This window comes from Nuphar pumila, chromosome 11 (genome assembly GCF_984573655.1).
Source record: "Nuphar pumila chromosome 11, dmNupPumi1.hap1.1, whole genome shotgun sequence".
In the NCBI taxonomy this organism is placed as follows: Eukaryota; Viridiplantae; Streptophyta; class Magnoliopsida; order Nymphaeales; family Nymphaeaceae; genus Nuphar; species Nuphar pumila.
In genome coordinates this window covers 108,530,857-108,548,965 of record NC_143259.1, presented here as the reverse complement: position 1 = coordinate 108,548,965, position 18,109 = coordinate 108,530,857, and the positions used below count along the sequence as shown (strand labels likewise).

The window sequence follows — 18,109 nt, the reverse complement described above, 5'->3', positions numbered from 1 at the left end:
TATTATCTTAGTGTTATAATGTGCAAAAATAAAAAATTTGCACCTGTGAAGGGTAAAAGCGACAAAAAAATATTTAGAACTTGTGATATTGTTTATTCGACGAAGTTGATAAATTATAGGGCATTTTAGAAAATGCATCATTTTGGTCATACAATACGGTCATTTACTAAAAAAAGAATGTATATTGCTCGTATGGTATCATGATACCATATATTCTCTCTCTTTTATATGTATAGATAAGTCTTTGGTATGCAATGAATTGAAATTCATAGGTATGATTTTTTTCAACTCATTCTAACTCCATAGTTGTGTACTTGTGATCTACATATTTTATTTAGTGATGATAGGCCCTTAGATCATGTTCTTTTGACAAAAAAATGTGTTTTTGAAACTAAAAAATTTATGAACATTGAATTTATAATTTGTCAAAAAACATGTTCATACATTAGAATCAGGCGATCCAAATCTATGATGTCATATTGAGTCGAAACAAGTCCCACCTATGAGTTTAGACTCATTGATACCTTATAGACCTATAACATACATACATACATATATATATATATATATATATATATATATATATATATATATATATATATATATATATATATATATATATAGAAAAACTAGAATATGCAAACCAACACAATATGTAAATTAGTATGAACTAAAATTTTCATAAGGTTTTTTGTAAATCTAACCCTGCAGATGCATTCGGCATGGTCCATTTGCTTAGAATCCATTATTAGATCATCGAAATCAGATAAAAAATATAATTTTATATGCATAAATATTTAAAAAAAAATTGAGCTATTGATTTTCAAGCCTTAAAAAATCCTTCTTATACATCATAATCGGATGATCTAAGAGTCTGGTTTTATAAAACCAAACATCTAGATTGCATCCACATAGGGAAATTTTAGGAAAAAAATCCTATGAAAATCTTGGTGTATACCAATTTACATATTTTGTTGGTTTAAATATTTCAATTACCATATATACAAATTGAGAGTAATGTGCTCATTCTCCCCTATTAGGCTCTTTCAAAAATTATAGTTTTCAGTATTTTTTCTCATATCTAACACCATAGATGTGATCTATAGGTTTTGTTTAGTGAGAACTAGCTTTTGAATCACCAAAATCAGACTTGTATACAAGTTTTTTGATGATCCAAAATCAATGGCTATGAAGGCATCAATTTTTCTCGGCTCATAAAAATATACTTTTTCATCAAAAATACATGATCCAAGAGTAAATTCACACTCAATAGAGCATGTTAAATACATCTAACGGTTCATATCTATTATAAAACACTTCAAACTATGGAGCCTTATGGGGCAGAACAAGAAAAGAGAGCTTAATATGTTCAGTTTTCATATATATATATATATATATATATATATATATATATATATATATATATATATATAGAGAGAGAGAGAGAGAGAAACTCGAATATATTTACAAACCAAATATGTTTGCTGACATGAATCAATTTTTTCATAGTTTTTTTTTGCAAATCTAACCCTTCAGACGCATTCAACGTAGTCCATTTTGCTAGGAATCAACTATTGAATCAATATAATTGGATCAAGAAATGTGATTTTTTATGCTTGAATATTTATAAAAATTCTTAGTCATTGATTTTCAACCCTTAAAAGATCCTTCGTATATATTGTAACTGAATGATCCAAGAGTCAATTTCTATAAAACCAAGCGTCTAAATCACATCCGTATGATAAAATTTTCAAAAAACAAAAATTATGAAAATCTTAGTTCATACCAATAAACATTGTTAGGTGGTAAACATATTTAAGTTACTCATATAGTCACTAGAATATGAGAACTAAAATATGAAAACTAGAATATGAGAACTAGAAATATGGGCATTTCAAATATTTTTTTTGCAAATCCAACCATGTGGATGTGCTTGGCATGATGAATTTACTAAGAATCAACCATTAGATCTTGTATTTTCGATGAAAAAAATGTGATTTTTTAATACTTGAATATTTATGAAGACTACAAGTCATTGATTTTAAAATCTTAAAAAGAATTTTTTTATGCACCAAAATGGAATGATTCAAGAGCAGGTGCTTATAAAACCAAGCATGTAGATCACGGTTAGATTCAAGAGAAAATAATAAAAAATTCATGAAAATCACAGTTCACACATTAATGCTCATATTTTCAGTTTTCATATTCTAGTGACTATATATATATATATATATATGAGAGAGAATTATTAGAATATGAAAACTAAAATATAAGAATTGAAAATATGGGTATTTTAAACACTTTTTTTTGCAAATCCAACCATGTGGATGTGCTTGGCATGATGAATTTATTAGGAATCAATCATTGGGTCGTGCATTTTCAATGAAAAATATGATTTTTGAATGCTTGAATATTTTCCATCAAATCCGTATGGTTAGATTAAGAGAAAAGAATAAAAACTTTATAAAAATTACAGTTCACACATTGGTGCTCATATTTTTAGTTCTCATGTTCCAGTGACTATATATATATATATATATATATATATATATATGGGAGAGGGAAATTCATTGGATACTTGTCTTTAAAAACTTTCCTACCCTCCGCTCCCCATACAAAGTAAAACGCGTTTACCCTTGGATAAAAGCAGGATCTTATAATAGGGCACCAAAAGCAGTGTGCTTCAGGGAAGGAAGGGAACATGGCTGTAGCAGTCCGGCTGGCCCCCATGGGACCTCCCATTTCTTTTATATTCAACTGCATACCCACCACCACATACACTCTGTCATGTCATCATCATCCTCGTATGGCACCCCCTCCTTAAGCAAAAAAAAAAAAAAGCTTCTTCCCCTCTTTGTCCCTTCTCTCCCACCTTCCCCACTCATACATCTCAGCCTCCCCTTAAGGAAGCTTTAACAAGAACACCACAGAGATAGATCTATAGAGAGAGATACCATCATGTCTTTAGAGGCTCAAATTGATGAGCGACCAGTCTTGCAGCCTGCAAAATGCAATAGAGTACCATCAGTAGACAGCAAGAAATCTGTGAAGAAGTCCCAATCAAAACCACCCCCATCTTCACCACCACCTGCGCCAAACCTGACCCTCCCTTCAAGGAATGCACTTCCAAAGTCACCACCCTGCAAACCTGCCAAGCCCTCCCCACCAATCTCCCCCAAAAGCAAGCCCTTACCTTCTTTAGCCATCCTCAAGCGCGCCAACGCCAGCGATTCCCACAGTCTGAACTTGAGCATCGACAGACAATGCACAATCAACTCTACCAATGATGCCTCTGCTACTGCCACCAGCACAAGCTCATCTTCCAAATCGTCTTCTTCTTCTTCTTCGCCTAGGCTCGTTAGAGGCAGGAAGAAGTCCAGGAAATCCACCGTTGGTAGTGGTTTAGACGCTACTTATGACGCTATTTCCACCTTGCTCAAGTCGCCTGGCAGCATAGCTGCGGCGAGAAGGGAGCAAGCCAACCTCCTTCAGGCGCAGAGGAAGCAGAGGATCGCTCATTACGGGAGAACGAACAAGCCGGGAGGGAAGGTGGTGGTGCCGGAGGAGCCTCCAACGCCGAGCAGTCAAGCTCAGGAGCACAAGAGATGCAGCTTCATCACCCCCACTTCAGGTTGCTCTTCTCTTCTTTTCTTTCTATATAAAACACAGGAGCTCTGCACACCTGGCTAAGTGGGTAAGCTTAAGACCTTCAAATAAAATTGAAGGATGTCATGAGCATAGTTACCAGGAAGCCAAATGGAGACGGAAAGTGATGCTTAAAGTGGAAGCTGGGATAAGTGACCGTTAAAAGGTAATATGAAGCATCAAGTGAAGCAGAATTCGTCTTGGAAGCTATTGTGGAATCATGTGAGAAGCGAAAAAGAAAACGTAAGAAAAAATAAGGAAATACCAGAGGAAAACGATTTGGGAAGCGAGTGAGAAGTGTGCTTTCCTCCTTAAGAAGGTGCTTCCGGTAACTATGCTCATGAGTTTGACAGCCGGGTGTACATCCTTTGCCGCAAGGCCAAAATGAATAGCCGGTAAATTTCTTGAAGGTTTTTCTCTTCATCAAAAAACGAAAATTTGGTGGTGGTTTGAAATGAAGGCTAAATTCTCTTTTTCTTGACCAACGTGCAGATCCCATCTATGTCAGATACCATGATGAGGAATGGGGAGTCCCTGTACATGACGATACGTAAGTTGGTTGTTGCATCCTTTCTTGTTGGTATCTTATCTCTCTTCTGTGATCTGTCTTAATGATTATGACTGAAACTAGAGTGGTGTTGTGTTTCAGGATGCTGTTTGAGTTGCTGGTTTTAGCGGGGGCTCAAATGGGCATGGATTGGACTACCATCTTGAAGATGCGAGATGATTTCAGGTACACACCATCGAAACTTTCTTTGGTGGTCGTCCTCTTTCTTTTCCTATTTCTTTTGCTTCTTCCTCTTCTTGTTTTGTGGCTTGGGGACCTCAAAATGCTAATGAATTTGCAGGGAAACTTTTGATGGGTTTGATGCCGAGTCTGTTGCCAACTTCAGTGAGAAAAGAATTTATTTCATTAGTGCCCAACTCGGCATCGACGTGAGTACAGTCCGTGGCATCGTTGACAACTCCAAGAGAGTGATTGAGGTAGCTCCATCTCTTCTTTTTCCACTAGAGTCTGCCAAGTTCTTAGAGCTCCTTGCATTATCGGTATGATGCCTCTTGTTTATGCTGAAGCAAGGGGTGTGCCTAGAATTTACTCCATTGGGACAGAGACCGTAAGTACGGCAAGCATAGCCAGCATGACCAGGTCTCTGAACCCGAGAGTGGTTTCTTCATTTTTCATGAAAAAGAACACTAGTTTTTCTTCTGACATTACTTAGATTAAGGCCTTGAGTGCCATTTTTGTTTTATCTTCTGTTTGTGTTCATTCATGATGATCATGATGATTGGTGATAACTGTTTGTGCCTACAAACAATGCAGGTTCAGAAGGAATTTGGGTCATTTGATGACTACATGTGGGGGTTTGTGAATCACAAGCCAATGTGTCCAGAGTACAGGTCAGGCAGGAAGATCCCGGTGAAGACATCCAAATCTGAGAGTATAAGCAAGGACATGGTCAGGAGGAAGTTCCGGTATGTGGGTCCCACGGTCATCCACTCCTTCATGCAAGCTTCTGGCCTCACCAATGACCACCTCATCACCTGCCCACGCCATTCACAGTGCATGTCTTTGACAACTCCCCCAACTTCATCTCAATAACCCCAAACCAGCCTAAAAAAACCTATAAAAATATACTTTGGAGCGAGTAGTGAGTGATTTCTAACTAAGTTTGTGACTTTCCTTTTGTTTCTACTTTGTATCATGAAGATGTTAACTAAAAAAAATGGATCTGTATGTGTTTTTATGTGGTTGTGTAATTGGAGATTTATGGCGACTTTGTGTGATTGATTGATAAAAAAAAGGTGAATGAATTAAGAAATGAGAAATGGGAGGAAGATGATGAGAGAGAAAAAGGTGGTGTTGTGGAGAAGAGACAGACTGCATGTGGGCTGGCAGGCAATCCATGTGTGTGATGTCAGACATCCCAGTTAGCTTTTTAGGCTCCATGTGAGTATGGCCCATATAATTCCTTCCTTTAACAGGCTGTGCCCAATTGATGAGGACCACCCACCATGTTGGGTCTTTCCTCTCTTTATCTATGCCTAAACTTTTTTCTCAAGCTTTCTCTCTCTATCTCTAATACATGGCATAATGGACCATTCTAACCTTTTAGGCATGAATGCCTGTTCTGTGTACACTTTAAGCCATGTGGGTTTCTTGTTTTTTGTATGCTGCCCATTGATGTATTTATGAGTTGTATCATGAATTTTGTGTTCTGTTCTATTTTAAATGTCCAACTGCCTTTTTAACATGCTTACTGCTATTTTAATTTGTTGGTTATGAAGGAACAAGATGGCCAGCTGCCTCTTTAACATGTTTATTGCAATTTTAATTTGTTGGTTATGAACAAATCTCTCTCTCTCTCTCTCTCTCTCTCTCTCTCTCTCTCTATTAATGCCTTAGCAAGTGCGAAGTTTGTGGTATTCACTTTTTATACAAGAGTACAGACACTTGGGCTGAGTGGACCTGTCCTACATTTTAGGTGTGTGCTTGGTCTCAATTCAAGTAGATTATGATCACAGTTACATGACTCAGCTCAGAATGATGAACATCTCAAGGATTCAAGAGGGTCTGATCCTTGAACTATTCAGATATGACAAGTAACATGGAGCTGAAAAAAAGGGGGATAAAATCATAGTCGAACAGACCAGCTGAGTCTTTCTATAACTACAATTCAATTTTAGTGATCTGAAATCCAAAGCTATCAAACGTCCTTTTAAAGTACTAGACTTACAAGGAGTTCTTGCAGTCTCTAAGGGCCTGTTTGAATCCCTAAGATCTGGATTTTGGATAGAGATCCTCGGATTAGAGATTCAAGGATCTTCAGTCCAAATCCCTATCATCGGACTTAAAATTCATGGATTTGGGGGGGTTTGGCTTAAAACGATCTCGGTTCTTAGATCCTTTGTTTGTATGGAGGTTGGATCAAGGCATTCGGCCCACATCTTCATCCTTGTGTCTGAGGATCTCCTAAGAGATCCACGATAATCAAAGACATTAAGGAATTTAAGAGACAACAGCTCTTTCTGCCATTGGATAAGCTTATACAATCTTGAATTTGAGAGCCTCATATTTGATGTGTTTGATTCCTTCAAAGAGTCTCTCTCTCTCTCTTTGCGACTTAGTGGCCATGATAAATATTAATGGTGTAAGAGGAGACCAGATCAAGTTAGGGCGTGGATTACGGCAATATTGTCCACTCTCGCCATTGCTATTCAATGCAGTTACAGAGGGACTAGTGGTGTTGCTTAAGTGGGTAGCGGCAAAGCGATTAATAGGTCCTTTAGATGTTTCAAATTTTTCAGAACATATCCTTATTTATGCTGATGATGTGATTATTTTTGGTCAAGCAAATGTACAACAAATACTTAGATTTAAACTAATCCTTCAGTTCTTTCTCTCTCAAACCTCTTTAAAAAACATATTTATATGCATTTTTTGCTTAATCCTAAACTGTAGACAAGTTTGTCATTGGTTATTCATTAAAAACCATGATTTAGATTGTAGGTTATGAAGGAATCTATTTTTTTCAACTCATAAAAACATTCTTTTTATCAAAAAACATGATTCAAGAGTCGATTCCTATTAAATCGAGCATGTTGAACACATCTATAAGGTTAGATTGTGTCAAAGCAACTCTCGTCATGAGATTCAAAACAAATATAAACCCATATATATTGGTAATGACAACATGAGGTACAAACGCCTCTGGATCTCTCATGCACGAGTTGATCCAATCCAACCTCATTGGTGGATTCAACGTATCCAAAATAGTGGAAACCGGCTTTTGGATCATGATTTTATGACCTTATAAAAACATCGCACATTCCCAATCCGATGGTTAAATGATTGCTTGCAAAATTGAATGAAGGAGGGAGAGGCGTCACATGCAATGCTGCACCTTGATGTGAAACTCATTGCAAGCCTTGAGTCCCAATACATGCTATCCGGTAGTTGGCAACTTCAATGTTTGGTTGAAGAGATTGCGTACCACCACGGCACCATAAATAACGCATTAATTCTTGAAAAAGGAAGAAAAAAACATTGACTAGTAGTTGCTCAAACTTGAGAATTAAGCATATAAAATTTTACACCCATTTGCTAATTTTTTTTTTTTATAGCTGTTCAAAACTTTGGCTGAACGTCATCTAAGAAATGGACAGGTGAAATCAACACAATCCATCCATGGTCGTTGGATTCCCTTTATCGCTTAGATGAACGGCATCCGAGGGACCCCTAACGGCGCCTCGAATACCGCTGACTTGACCCGTTCTTCCTTAACTAACTCCTCGTTTGCACACAACCTGGACAGGGAGCAAGTTGGGATTCAAGCACGAGCAGTTCTCTTAAACAAGCTCATTACACCATTTGCATAGTGTTGACCTCAATGGAAGCACTCATTTTCATGTTTTATTGGGTTCCCAATAGTAGTAGGCAGATCTTAGATGGACCCTTTGGGGGGGAGGGGGGTTGGTAAAACTCCGTGGCTAGGACCCTTGCCTGCAGGACCTATGCTGGGCTTGGGCTTATGCAAAAGGATAGCGCATGTGGGAATCGAACCTTGACTGACTGTATGATAGCAACATACATAGCATGCAGTTTCGCTGAATAAAAAATGACTTCTTTTGTGCATGCGCCAACTCAAATTCAGATCGTTTACCTCGAGCTCAATCATGTTCGGTTCGATCCGATCGAAGCCTGGATCTAGACTGGGCATTGGATTCAAGGATGCCTTGGGGCATTCAGATCTATGATGCACTCAAAACATGGGAAAAATGATCTCTTAGGGCACATTTGGAAGTGAGAAAATAGTAGGAAAAAGTGAAAGTAGGAAAGAAAAAGGTATATCTTTTTCAGCCTTTCCAAACCAAAGAAAAAAAATTAAAAAGAAAAATCTAAAAAGTATGATTTTTGATAAAAAAAAATGCTCTACTTGAGGGGTAGAGGACATTTTTCTATCAATCTTTTTTTTGCATTAGATTCATTGTCGACGTCGCTGACCAATTCCTCACCATCGACCCAAAGGGCCGCACCGTCATGATCGGCGCCTATGAGAAGCAAAAGCTCATCTACTACATCACGGCCGTTGACTGCAGCTTCGACAATCTTGTCTTTGCCACTATCAAGTTCGACTACTCCGAGGCTGACCAGGACCCTCCGGCCATGCCGCCATCGACACCTGAACGCACCTCACCTTCTACGAGCTCGACCTCGGCCACCGAAACTTCTGCGCCCTCAATCCCCCGCTGTGGTGATCTCTCCCCCCGACCTTCTCTTATTTTTCTCACATTTTTTCATTCTGTTTTTCTCATCGTACACAAACAAGTGAATTTTTTATTAGAAAAATCAACATATCAAAACTTATTATAGGCAAAATTTTGTTTTTTTGAGAGAATTTTTCTTGCTTCCAAATGTACCCTTAGAAAAACATGAAATGGATAAGGAGAGAAAAAATTATTAGAACATGATGTACCTAAAAAAAACATAGTGTAGACAAAGGATGAGGATCAAGATGAGAATCATTTATGAGGAACCAAAATATTGTTTATTGATATATTGGATATGGATGAGATCACAATCACGGTTAAACTTTGAGTAGCAAGGAGTCAAGCTACATAATGACACGAGACTAAACTTACGGCTGTCAATGGGCCATGGTTTGTTTATGAACATAAAATATGTTGACCATCAGGTCGACTCGAGCCCAACCCGGATAATATGTGGGTCTGGTTTGAGTTATGATTTTTGTTGCTGACCTGATTTGACCCAAGTATTTTATATGTAGTTTTTGGTGAAAATAACATCAAGTTATATGCAGCGGTGTTTGAGATTTCATTTTTTGGACCAAAAAAAAACTCAAACCCGAGCCCAAATTCCTATTACTTCTAATTCTCTCTCTCTCTCTCTCTCTCTCTATATATATATATATATATATATATATATATATATATATATATATAAACCAACAAAATAGGTAGTGCTAAATGAAATATGCTATTGGATTTTGGGTGTGTTTTTCAAAATTCTGACCTCATAGATGTGTACAGCTTAATTGATTTACTAGAAATAGACACTTGGATCATGCATTTTGGATGAAAAAAATAGTATTTTGAGCCTTGAAAATTGATGAAAATTGTTGGTTACTAGGCTGTTGATTTTTGAAACCTTATAAAAACCTATTCATAAATCGGAATCAAATGCTTCAATAAGTGATTCATATAACATGTTTCATTTTGCATCATGCCCATTTTGTAGGTCTCTCTCTCTCTCTCTCTATCTATCTATCTATATATATATATATATATATATATATATATATATATATATATATATATATATATATATATATATATATATATATATATATATATATATGGCTAATATGTTCTTTAGGCCCCTTTTTTCGTTAAGTCTGGTTAGGCCTCTTCAAAAACTGTGGTTTTAGGTATTTTTTTTCATGTCTAAGACCGTACATGTGATCTATAGGTTTTGTTTAGTGGGAACCGGCTTTTGTATTGCTGGAATCTACAGTTTTTTCTGGTGATCCAAAATCAATAGCTATGAAGGTACCATTTTTTTTTGGCTCATAAAAAATTTATTTTTTTTGTCGAAAAAACATGATCCAAGAGTCAATTCTCACTAAATAGAACATTCTAAACACATCTATGGTTCAGATCTATCATAAAAAACTTAAAACCTATGGGTCTCTCTCTCTCTCTCTCTCTCTCTCTCTCTCTCTCTCTCTATATATATATATATATATATATATATATATATATATATATATATATATATATATATATATATATATATATATATATAAACTCGAATTTAGCTTGTTTAACTTGAGTTCAACTCGTCACCATAAAAACAAGTTGAGCTTGAACACTTAATCTTCTGATAATTCCATTCTTTACAGAACTAGGATTAGGCCTGAACTGAGGAATATAAACGCTTCGGATTTAGATCAGATGTGGCCACTACCATATTGGAGTAATCATATGTTGACTTAGGGGATTCGAATTCAAATTCGGACTTGGACTCAGAACTCAAACCAGATCCACTTTTTACATGTAAAAGATTTGGATATCCATCAAATTTGGATATTTGTGGGATTCGGTTGCAAAAAATCAAAATCATATCCTAATCCAATTATAAATGGATATGATTTTGTCTTACCAAATGCAACTAAACGGAATCAAATTTGATTAGATACCTGAACTTGGCATTGGATCCAATACGCTATGGGCCATTTGGAGTAATGATTTACTCAAAACATGAGATGAAAGAAAAGATCTTCATGAGGAAAACATGAAATGGATAAGGAGAAAAAATAATGAAGGGAACATGATGGGGGCAACCAAAGACATAGTGTAGACAACAGATGAGCAGCATTTATGAGGAACCAAGACATTGTCCCATCGACATTTTGGATACTGATGAGATCGCTATCACAGTCAAACTTTGAGTTGTAAAGGAGTAATCAACCTAGCCCCAAAGGGGTTTGGCTTGGTGGGATGGGGTCTAGGCCTCCAGATAGGTGGTCTGGGTTCAAGGCGAATCCCTGGGGGGGAGGGATCCGCTATGGTTTTACACTGTTGGAGAAGCGACCGTAGGTCTGGCAGGCACAAGTTCAATCGGATAGGAAAAAACAGATAAAAAAAACAAGCTTTTAACTTGCAAAAAGTGTAATTAAGTCAGATTTTGATCTTCATGTGAATTAAATTTGACATGAATCAGTCTTTTCATAGAGGATGAGTCAAAGCTTGCAAGAAAAGAGGATAGCAATATTACGGTATAGATGATTACACCCAAAAATTATCAAACAACAATGGACACGTGTAAGCTTTAAGATTGCACGTTTGGAACCTATTCAAAAGGGTCTTTAGCAGCGGTCATGATAGTTGCTGAAGGCTTTGAGTGTTTTTTTATCGGAAGCATGCAGCATCTCCATTGCTGGTTGATGGGTTGGGCGTAGACAGCTACACCCAACCCAAAACTTGTTTTCCAATAAATAATGATGGTAGATCATATCTATAGGGTCTGATCAGCGAAAAAAGCACTCAAATTTTGAAATTTTGAATCTTTTATTAGGTGGGAGTAGGTGCCCCGAGAGCACCATCATGTTGTGAGTCAATCTAACCTTATAGATATGTTAAGCATAGTTGACTTAATGAGACTAGGGGTGGCAATCGTGTCGGGTTGGCGGGTCGACCCGACGGGTTGGCGGGTCGACCCGACGGGTTGGCGGGTCAGCATACCTCAACCCGAACCCGACCCGTTTATTAAACGGGTCGGCTGTGACAAACACGAACCCGTCCCGTTTAATAAATGGGTAACCCGACACGACCCGCCAACCCATTTAATAAATGGGTTGGGTCGGGTAAACGGGTTCTCAGGTTCACGGGTTGACGGGTCGGGTTGGCAGACGGGTTGGCGGGTCGGGTTGGCGGGTTGACCCACCCGCCTAACTCATTTATTAAACGGGTCAGCCGGGTTGGCGGGTTGGCATACCCCTAACACGAACCCAACCCGTTTAATAAACGGGTTAGGCGGGTCAACCCGTTTATAAAACAGGTTCATTTTTTCCAAACCCGAACCCACCTAAGAGGCGGGTTGGCGGGTTGGCATACCCCTAACACGAACCCAACCCGTTTAATAAACGGGTTAGGCGGGTCAACCCGTTTATAAAACAGGTTCATTTTTTCCAAACCCGAACCCACCTAAGAGGCGGGTTGGTGGGTCATGTCAGGTTTTGCCACCCCTAAATGAGACTCGACACTTGGATCGTGCTTTTTCAATTAAAAAACATGTTTTGAGTTTAAAATTTATGGTGTGTTTACAGATTGATTTTTGCATCGCAAGAAAAACCTGTAAGGATGTTGGTTTTTTAGGTTGTAGCTCATCTGACTCACGTTCTAAACATTCTACCACGTCATCCAATCTGCATATCAAAATAATTTAATTTAGCGAATCTGGATCCGATCAGAATGCACATTTGAATAATTAAGATTCTGAATCTGATGTAGTCATTCAGGAAGGATGTTCTTGAATCCTACAGGTTTGATTTGAGATCTGGATTTCACACATGAGATCCGATGCACGACCCGTTCAAACCTTGGATTGGCTTGGGTTTTGCTTGGGAAGATGGACTGTATGCATGTCAACTTTGTCCTTTGATTATCTCCGCGCAATAGGCTCTTCTGGTCTAGGCACTGGATCTGCGCTTGGATCCACTTAAGCATCCAGAGAATCATGACTATCCTCCAATATATTGTCATCCTGGACCACAGAATCTGGATGGCAGAAATATTGGATCCATCCTACAACAAGGAATAACATAAACTGATTGTATTTAATTCATTTGTACCCTAGAGCAAGTGAGAACTATAATAGGCAATAGTGAAAAGGCAAAAATTTAGAAAAAAAAATGATACGTATTAAAAGGTGTAGGACAAATAATAAAAACAAGATCAACTAGGTTCGAATTTGATAGAACATGTAAAAAAAGGTGGACATATATCCCAAATCTCAACCACTTTCTCAGGGGCAGCGGTCTACTTTCCGGCTTGCAAACATGCCCAATATAATGCTGCCTTTTCTAAAATCCTATCCACTTTCTATCGTTCTTAATGCAGAAAAAGAAAAGACTCAATACAAACTCAAGCAGTTACAGTCCTTTTTTCCCCTTTTGATATGTTTTGTATTTATCAGATAATTAAGAGGCTTTACAATATGTGAAAGGATTTGGTAACTTGCTTAATCCTTACAAAAATGGATGTGTATGGAAAACAGAAAAAAAGAAAGAAAAAGAATTGGTTACATATACACTAACTATTGCTCACCACTTTTCCTATCATCAGACACAGTCTCCTCTGATGATGATGTCTGCCTTGAATCCTCTTCCTTCTCAGGCCCACGTAGGTCAGAATGAGTCTTACTTGAATTCTCACTTTCTGAACTTTCATGCTCCACATACTGTGTGCTCTTTCCTCTCTGTCTACCAAACTTAAATTTGTCATCCCCATTAAGATTCAAATGCTTAGCACTACCACTGCTAGTGGCTCCAATGGCTGTGTCATGATCCTCTTGGTGTCTCTCCATAATGAACTCTTTTTTTTCTAGATCATTCCATATGTTCGCAGTACTAGTTGGCAGCGGAAGCTCGGCCAGATAACTTGTACTTAGTTCATTGAGCACAGGTGGTAGCTCATTTCTCATGGAGCTTGTGCTTGGCTCATTAAGTGCAGGAAATAACCAGGGACCAGGAGCAGGACATGATGCCACAAGGTGAAGCACTTCAGGTGATGGAGATATGGTTGTTTTCATGGATGAATTCCGGTGTGTTGGTGGTACCGATAAAGGTGGCATCAGATTTAGCGTCTGAAGGCTGAGATTTGTATCCATCCAAGAAGGCATGGATGTGCAAGCAGCAGATGTTACCAGTGGAACTGAAGCTGGAACTGGAAAGGGAGGTGTCGAGAAAGAATGCATCTTTTCTGCAACAATCTTACTCTTGAAATCGTCATTGACTAAGCCTGGCACACCTGCATGGATCTTTCTTAGCTTCCTTTTCTTTTTCCGCTTCCTGGGATCCTTTGGTGGGAAGGGAGGAGGACCTGGATTAGTGAATGCAGGGATTACACTCTTCCCCCCATAGAGTAAACGAACTGAATGGGAGATTGCAGAAACTGCAGGTGGCAACTCAGGCTCCACTCTGGTTTGAGGCAAGTTAACTGCTTCCTTAAGCCAATGAGGCAAGTTATTTGTATTTGAGCTGCTTCTAGCAATATCCTTCAGCAACTCCAAAGACTTTTGCCTTTGATCAGCTTCTGCAGGTTGATTATTGCGTAAATCACGCAAAGCATTGAGTGACCTGTCCAGATATGAAGGCAACTTTAGATACTGGGGTATTGGCTTTTCCCCTTTCTTGTTCGGTAAATCCAAACCAGATACCGCATTCCCTATACCGAAAGGTGGGAGAGAATTTAGGAAGGAGCTTGCCAAAGGATTGGATGGGAGGAGCTGCTCCAGAGCTAAATTGTCAGACCTATCTACATGCCCTGCTGTAGAATCAATAGTGGAAGCTGTTCTTAGTTGATCAGATTTTGGAAGTGGAATCGGAAAGTGCTGTTTTTGCAAGCTCATCCCAAGAAGATCAGGAGAATCAGTGTTAGACAGCCCTGCAACTGAATCCCCCAATCCCAGCTTCATATCAGTAGAATGACCATGAAATTTAGGAAGCACACACAGGTCAGGCCCTAAAGGCGAAAATCTACTTCCAAGCAAAGCTCGTGTCATCATTGCATCTGAGATACCAGGGAAAGGTTCTGGCTGTTCAGTTTCCAGTGATGGACAATTTACCCCATCCAAAATCTTCAGCTGTTCTTCCTCCCACCTTTCAGACAACTCTTCAGCAAGCCGATATTTAGAGAATCTTAGTTTGGAGTCTCTTAGCATGGCATCCCAATTTCCCTTTCCATACCTACGGACGCCAATCCAGAGAGCATCAAGCTCATCTTCTGACCAAGATTTCGAGTGTCTCTTCTTCAACTTGCGGGACATACTTGACTTGTTTATTGCCAAAATCTCATCAAGAACCCTTGTGTGACTCTGCAGAAATGATGGATAGGTAGATCGACTATGGCCCAAAGTTAACAAGCCTCGCGCATCCTTTTTTTTTGTTTCGCTAGAACGCTTTAGTCTCTTGAGAGTTAACAATGGTGATATAGTGGGCAAATCTTCAGCAGAATCACTAATAGTCCCATCCAGTATACCCAAAGATAAGTTCGGGAAGAGGTGAGAAAGGGATGAAGAAGGGTTAAAGGTTGGCAATGCCATTTTGACTTGGCCTTTTTCCTGGAAAAATGGATTGGAGAGTACCATTTCACCCTGGTGACTCAAATAAGAAGTACCTGGATCATCAAGAATGTGTGGTTTCTGGACATTTGCATCAGGAAAAGGAATCTGCACACAATAGACAAATCATCAAAATCTTGAGAGAGAGAGAGAGGTGCAAAGGGCAACGTACCACACTGAATGGTAAGCTCCCATGTTGGAGATCATCCTTTTGACATTGATGCAAATCCTTGAAAGCCATCGCTGGCAAGACTCTTCCATCAACCACACCAGTTCTGGCACCTCTCCTTTCAAGGTTCAAATCAATTGAAAGTATACTTTGACAATTAGTTGGTTCAAATGGAAGTTCTGACTGCCCATTCTTGCAACTAGATTGAGAAAGACTGGGGACTGTTATATCACTCTGAGGCACTGCACCTGCTGGATCTTCACCCCCAGAAGCCCGCCCATAAACTGGAAATAATTTGCTTGAAGGAAGAAACGATTTAACATGCTGAGAATTGTAGAATTGGGAGACATCCATTTGAGAGAACGAGGCAGAAGGCATCACAGAAAGATCAAGAAGAGAGCTTTGGGAGCCCAGGCGACAATCGTACTTCGAGGAAAGTTCACCTAGTTGTTCTAAGACTCGGTTTCTGTCTATAGGTATATCAGGGATCATATGATCAGTTAGGCTTATTGCAGGAGCAGGATCTATGACTGCTTTGTTCAGGCCGAGATGCAGATTCACACCTGATTTAGTAGATTCACCTAAATTTGGTATAGGCACTTGTTCATGGGAGCCAACCAGATGGGAAGTTCTCCGAGCAAGTCGCTCCTTCTGTCTAGCCCTAAGCTTGGCACTGTTCAAAAAATAATAAGAAATGAGAACTATACTCGGCCACTATAACTTCAGAAATTTGAACTTACAATTTTTCTTTCAGAGCTCGACCAGCAGCGGTGTACTCCACCTCAGGCTCCTCGTCTTCTTTACCACTCTGATTTAAGACAACAATTATGACAACTGAATAAATCACCTTAAAACCACAAACCATCTTATTTTTTGAACAAGCAATAGTAACAAAACACCTAAATAGTCCAGACTCAATCAGCAATAAACAGATAGAAATCTGTAAAAGACAACCATAAATATCAGGGAGTCATTTCATAGCCATCCATCTAAATGACTTGCTCATTATCTTGTAAGGTAACCTAGTCAAGAAGTCGCTCTGAATTTCCCTAGAAATGAGAAAACACAATGATATATTCGTCTCCTTTAACACGGCATCCATAGCTAAAACATTTTATTCATCATTATCAGATCTCTCTTACAGACCATCAGCATTGCCTGAAGATATTCCAATTATACACAAGAAACTAAACTATCAAGTGTTTGCAAAGAACTTGGACACTGAGATCAATGTAATAAAAGAAAGCTTGGGTAAATGCCTCAGTTTAAATAGGATATATTCATATAGGAAAACATACTCTATAGTAGAAACCACCCATTTTTCATATTTTCTTGAGTTTTTCGTGGATTGAGCACTAGGGATATGAACTACATACTATTTCATTTAAAACATGCTTTGGAACGTTCGATCGCATTGTGTAATCAGGTTTTTCTTAAGAGCTACAAAAACCAACGGCTCACAATGCACCAAAATCTCTTGAGAGAAGAAAATGTGGTTTTACATGAAACCATTTGATCCAAAGTTTCAAACTATGATTCCTAATAGATGAACCATGTTGAACACATATGCAAGGTCAGATTAACCAATTGAACCTCACTCCTATGAGTTTCTGCTAGAGTATGGCACATCCGACTATAGTCAACACTTTTCTTAGCCTGCTATATGTGTGTGTGTGTGCATGTGCACGTGTGTGAAGGTGTGCAATTTTCACTTTCTACTAGATACTACAGTACCAAAAGATAAGCCCATGCGTGCTTTAGGATAATATTGGTGAAGGTTTTTCTAGGAGAAGTTACCAATAAGTGTTTTTCTCCCAGAATACATATTCAAGATTTTAAAATGACAGCCCTAAAAAATTCAAGAAAACATTGAGAACACCACAATAATAACAGGTTCCTTTTGCTTCTAGAAGAAAGCCTTTGAAAAGGAGATGAGTTTTAAAAAAGACAATATTTGTGAATACACATCATAACAGAAGACATGATCGAAAGTACTTAATGAAAGGCAAAAATTAGCAAAACCAGGAAATTTGAAAATCACATACAAGAATTCAGCCCAATACTGAAGTACCTCGCTCAAGGCATCATTAGAGACCATAGCAAATGTTTCCTTGTATGAAATTATCTTTCTCAAGCGCTTTCCACGACCTAGAGCTGCTTCCTCCTCATTTTGATATTTCTCCCACCTAAAAATAACATGAGAATTGTATTCCAAGGAAAATAAATAAATAAATACATGTCATTGGGATAAGACCTTAAAATCACTTGAAGCTACTTCAATCAGATTCATGCTTTAAGCATAATTTGTATGCATGTTATGGGTGTTAGAATATATGTATCTTATATATATATATATATATATATATATATATATATATATATGTGTGTGTGTGTGTGTGTGTGTGTGTTTCTTCTTTGTAATAGGTAATACCCTC

The 18,109-nt window shown here is 38.3% G+C and overlaps 2 protein-coding genes across 5 annotated transcripts in view; one reads left to right on the top strand and one right to left on the bottom strand.

Moving 5' to 3' along the window:
- The first annotated feature begins 2,685 nt into the window (after positions 1-2,685).
- Positions 2,686-5,895, top strand: LOC149822755 (uncharacterized). The gene is made up of 5 exons (XM_089980038.1): positions 2,686-3,631; positions 4,138-4,195; positions 4,295-4,378; positions 4,494-4,629; positions 4,967-5,895. Exons 1-5 carry the CDS (start codon positions 2,959-2,961, stop codon positions 5,243-5,245), a joined length of 1,230 nt encoding a protein of 409 aa, XP_089836164.1. The 5' UTR covers positions 2,686-2,958; the 3' UTR covers positions 5,246-5,895.
- Positions 5,896-13,382: 7,487 nt separating this feature from the next.
- Positions 13,383-18,109, bottom strand: part of LOC149822754 (protein CHROMATIN REMODELING 4-like) — a 56,421-nt gene continuing 51,694 nt past the window's right edge. For all 4 annotated transcript variants that reach the window (XM_089980035.1, XM_089980034.1, XM_089980033.1 and 1 more), the window contains 4 exons: positions 17,746-17,860; positions 16,415-16,482; positions 15,678-16,347; positions 13,383-15,613 (listed from right to left, as the gene is read on the bottom strand). In XM_089980035.1, coding sequence (XP_089836161.1) covers positions 13,481-15,613; positions 15,678-16,347; positions 16,415-16,482; positions 17,746-17,860 — 2,986 coding nt within the window. In that variant the 3' untranslated portion in view covers positions 13,383-13,480. The remainder of the gene's footprint in view (positions 15,614-15,677; positions 16,348-16,414; positions 16,483-17,745; positions 17,861-18,109) is intronic.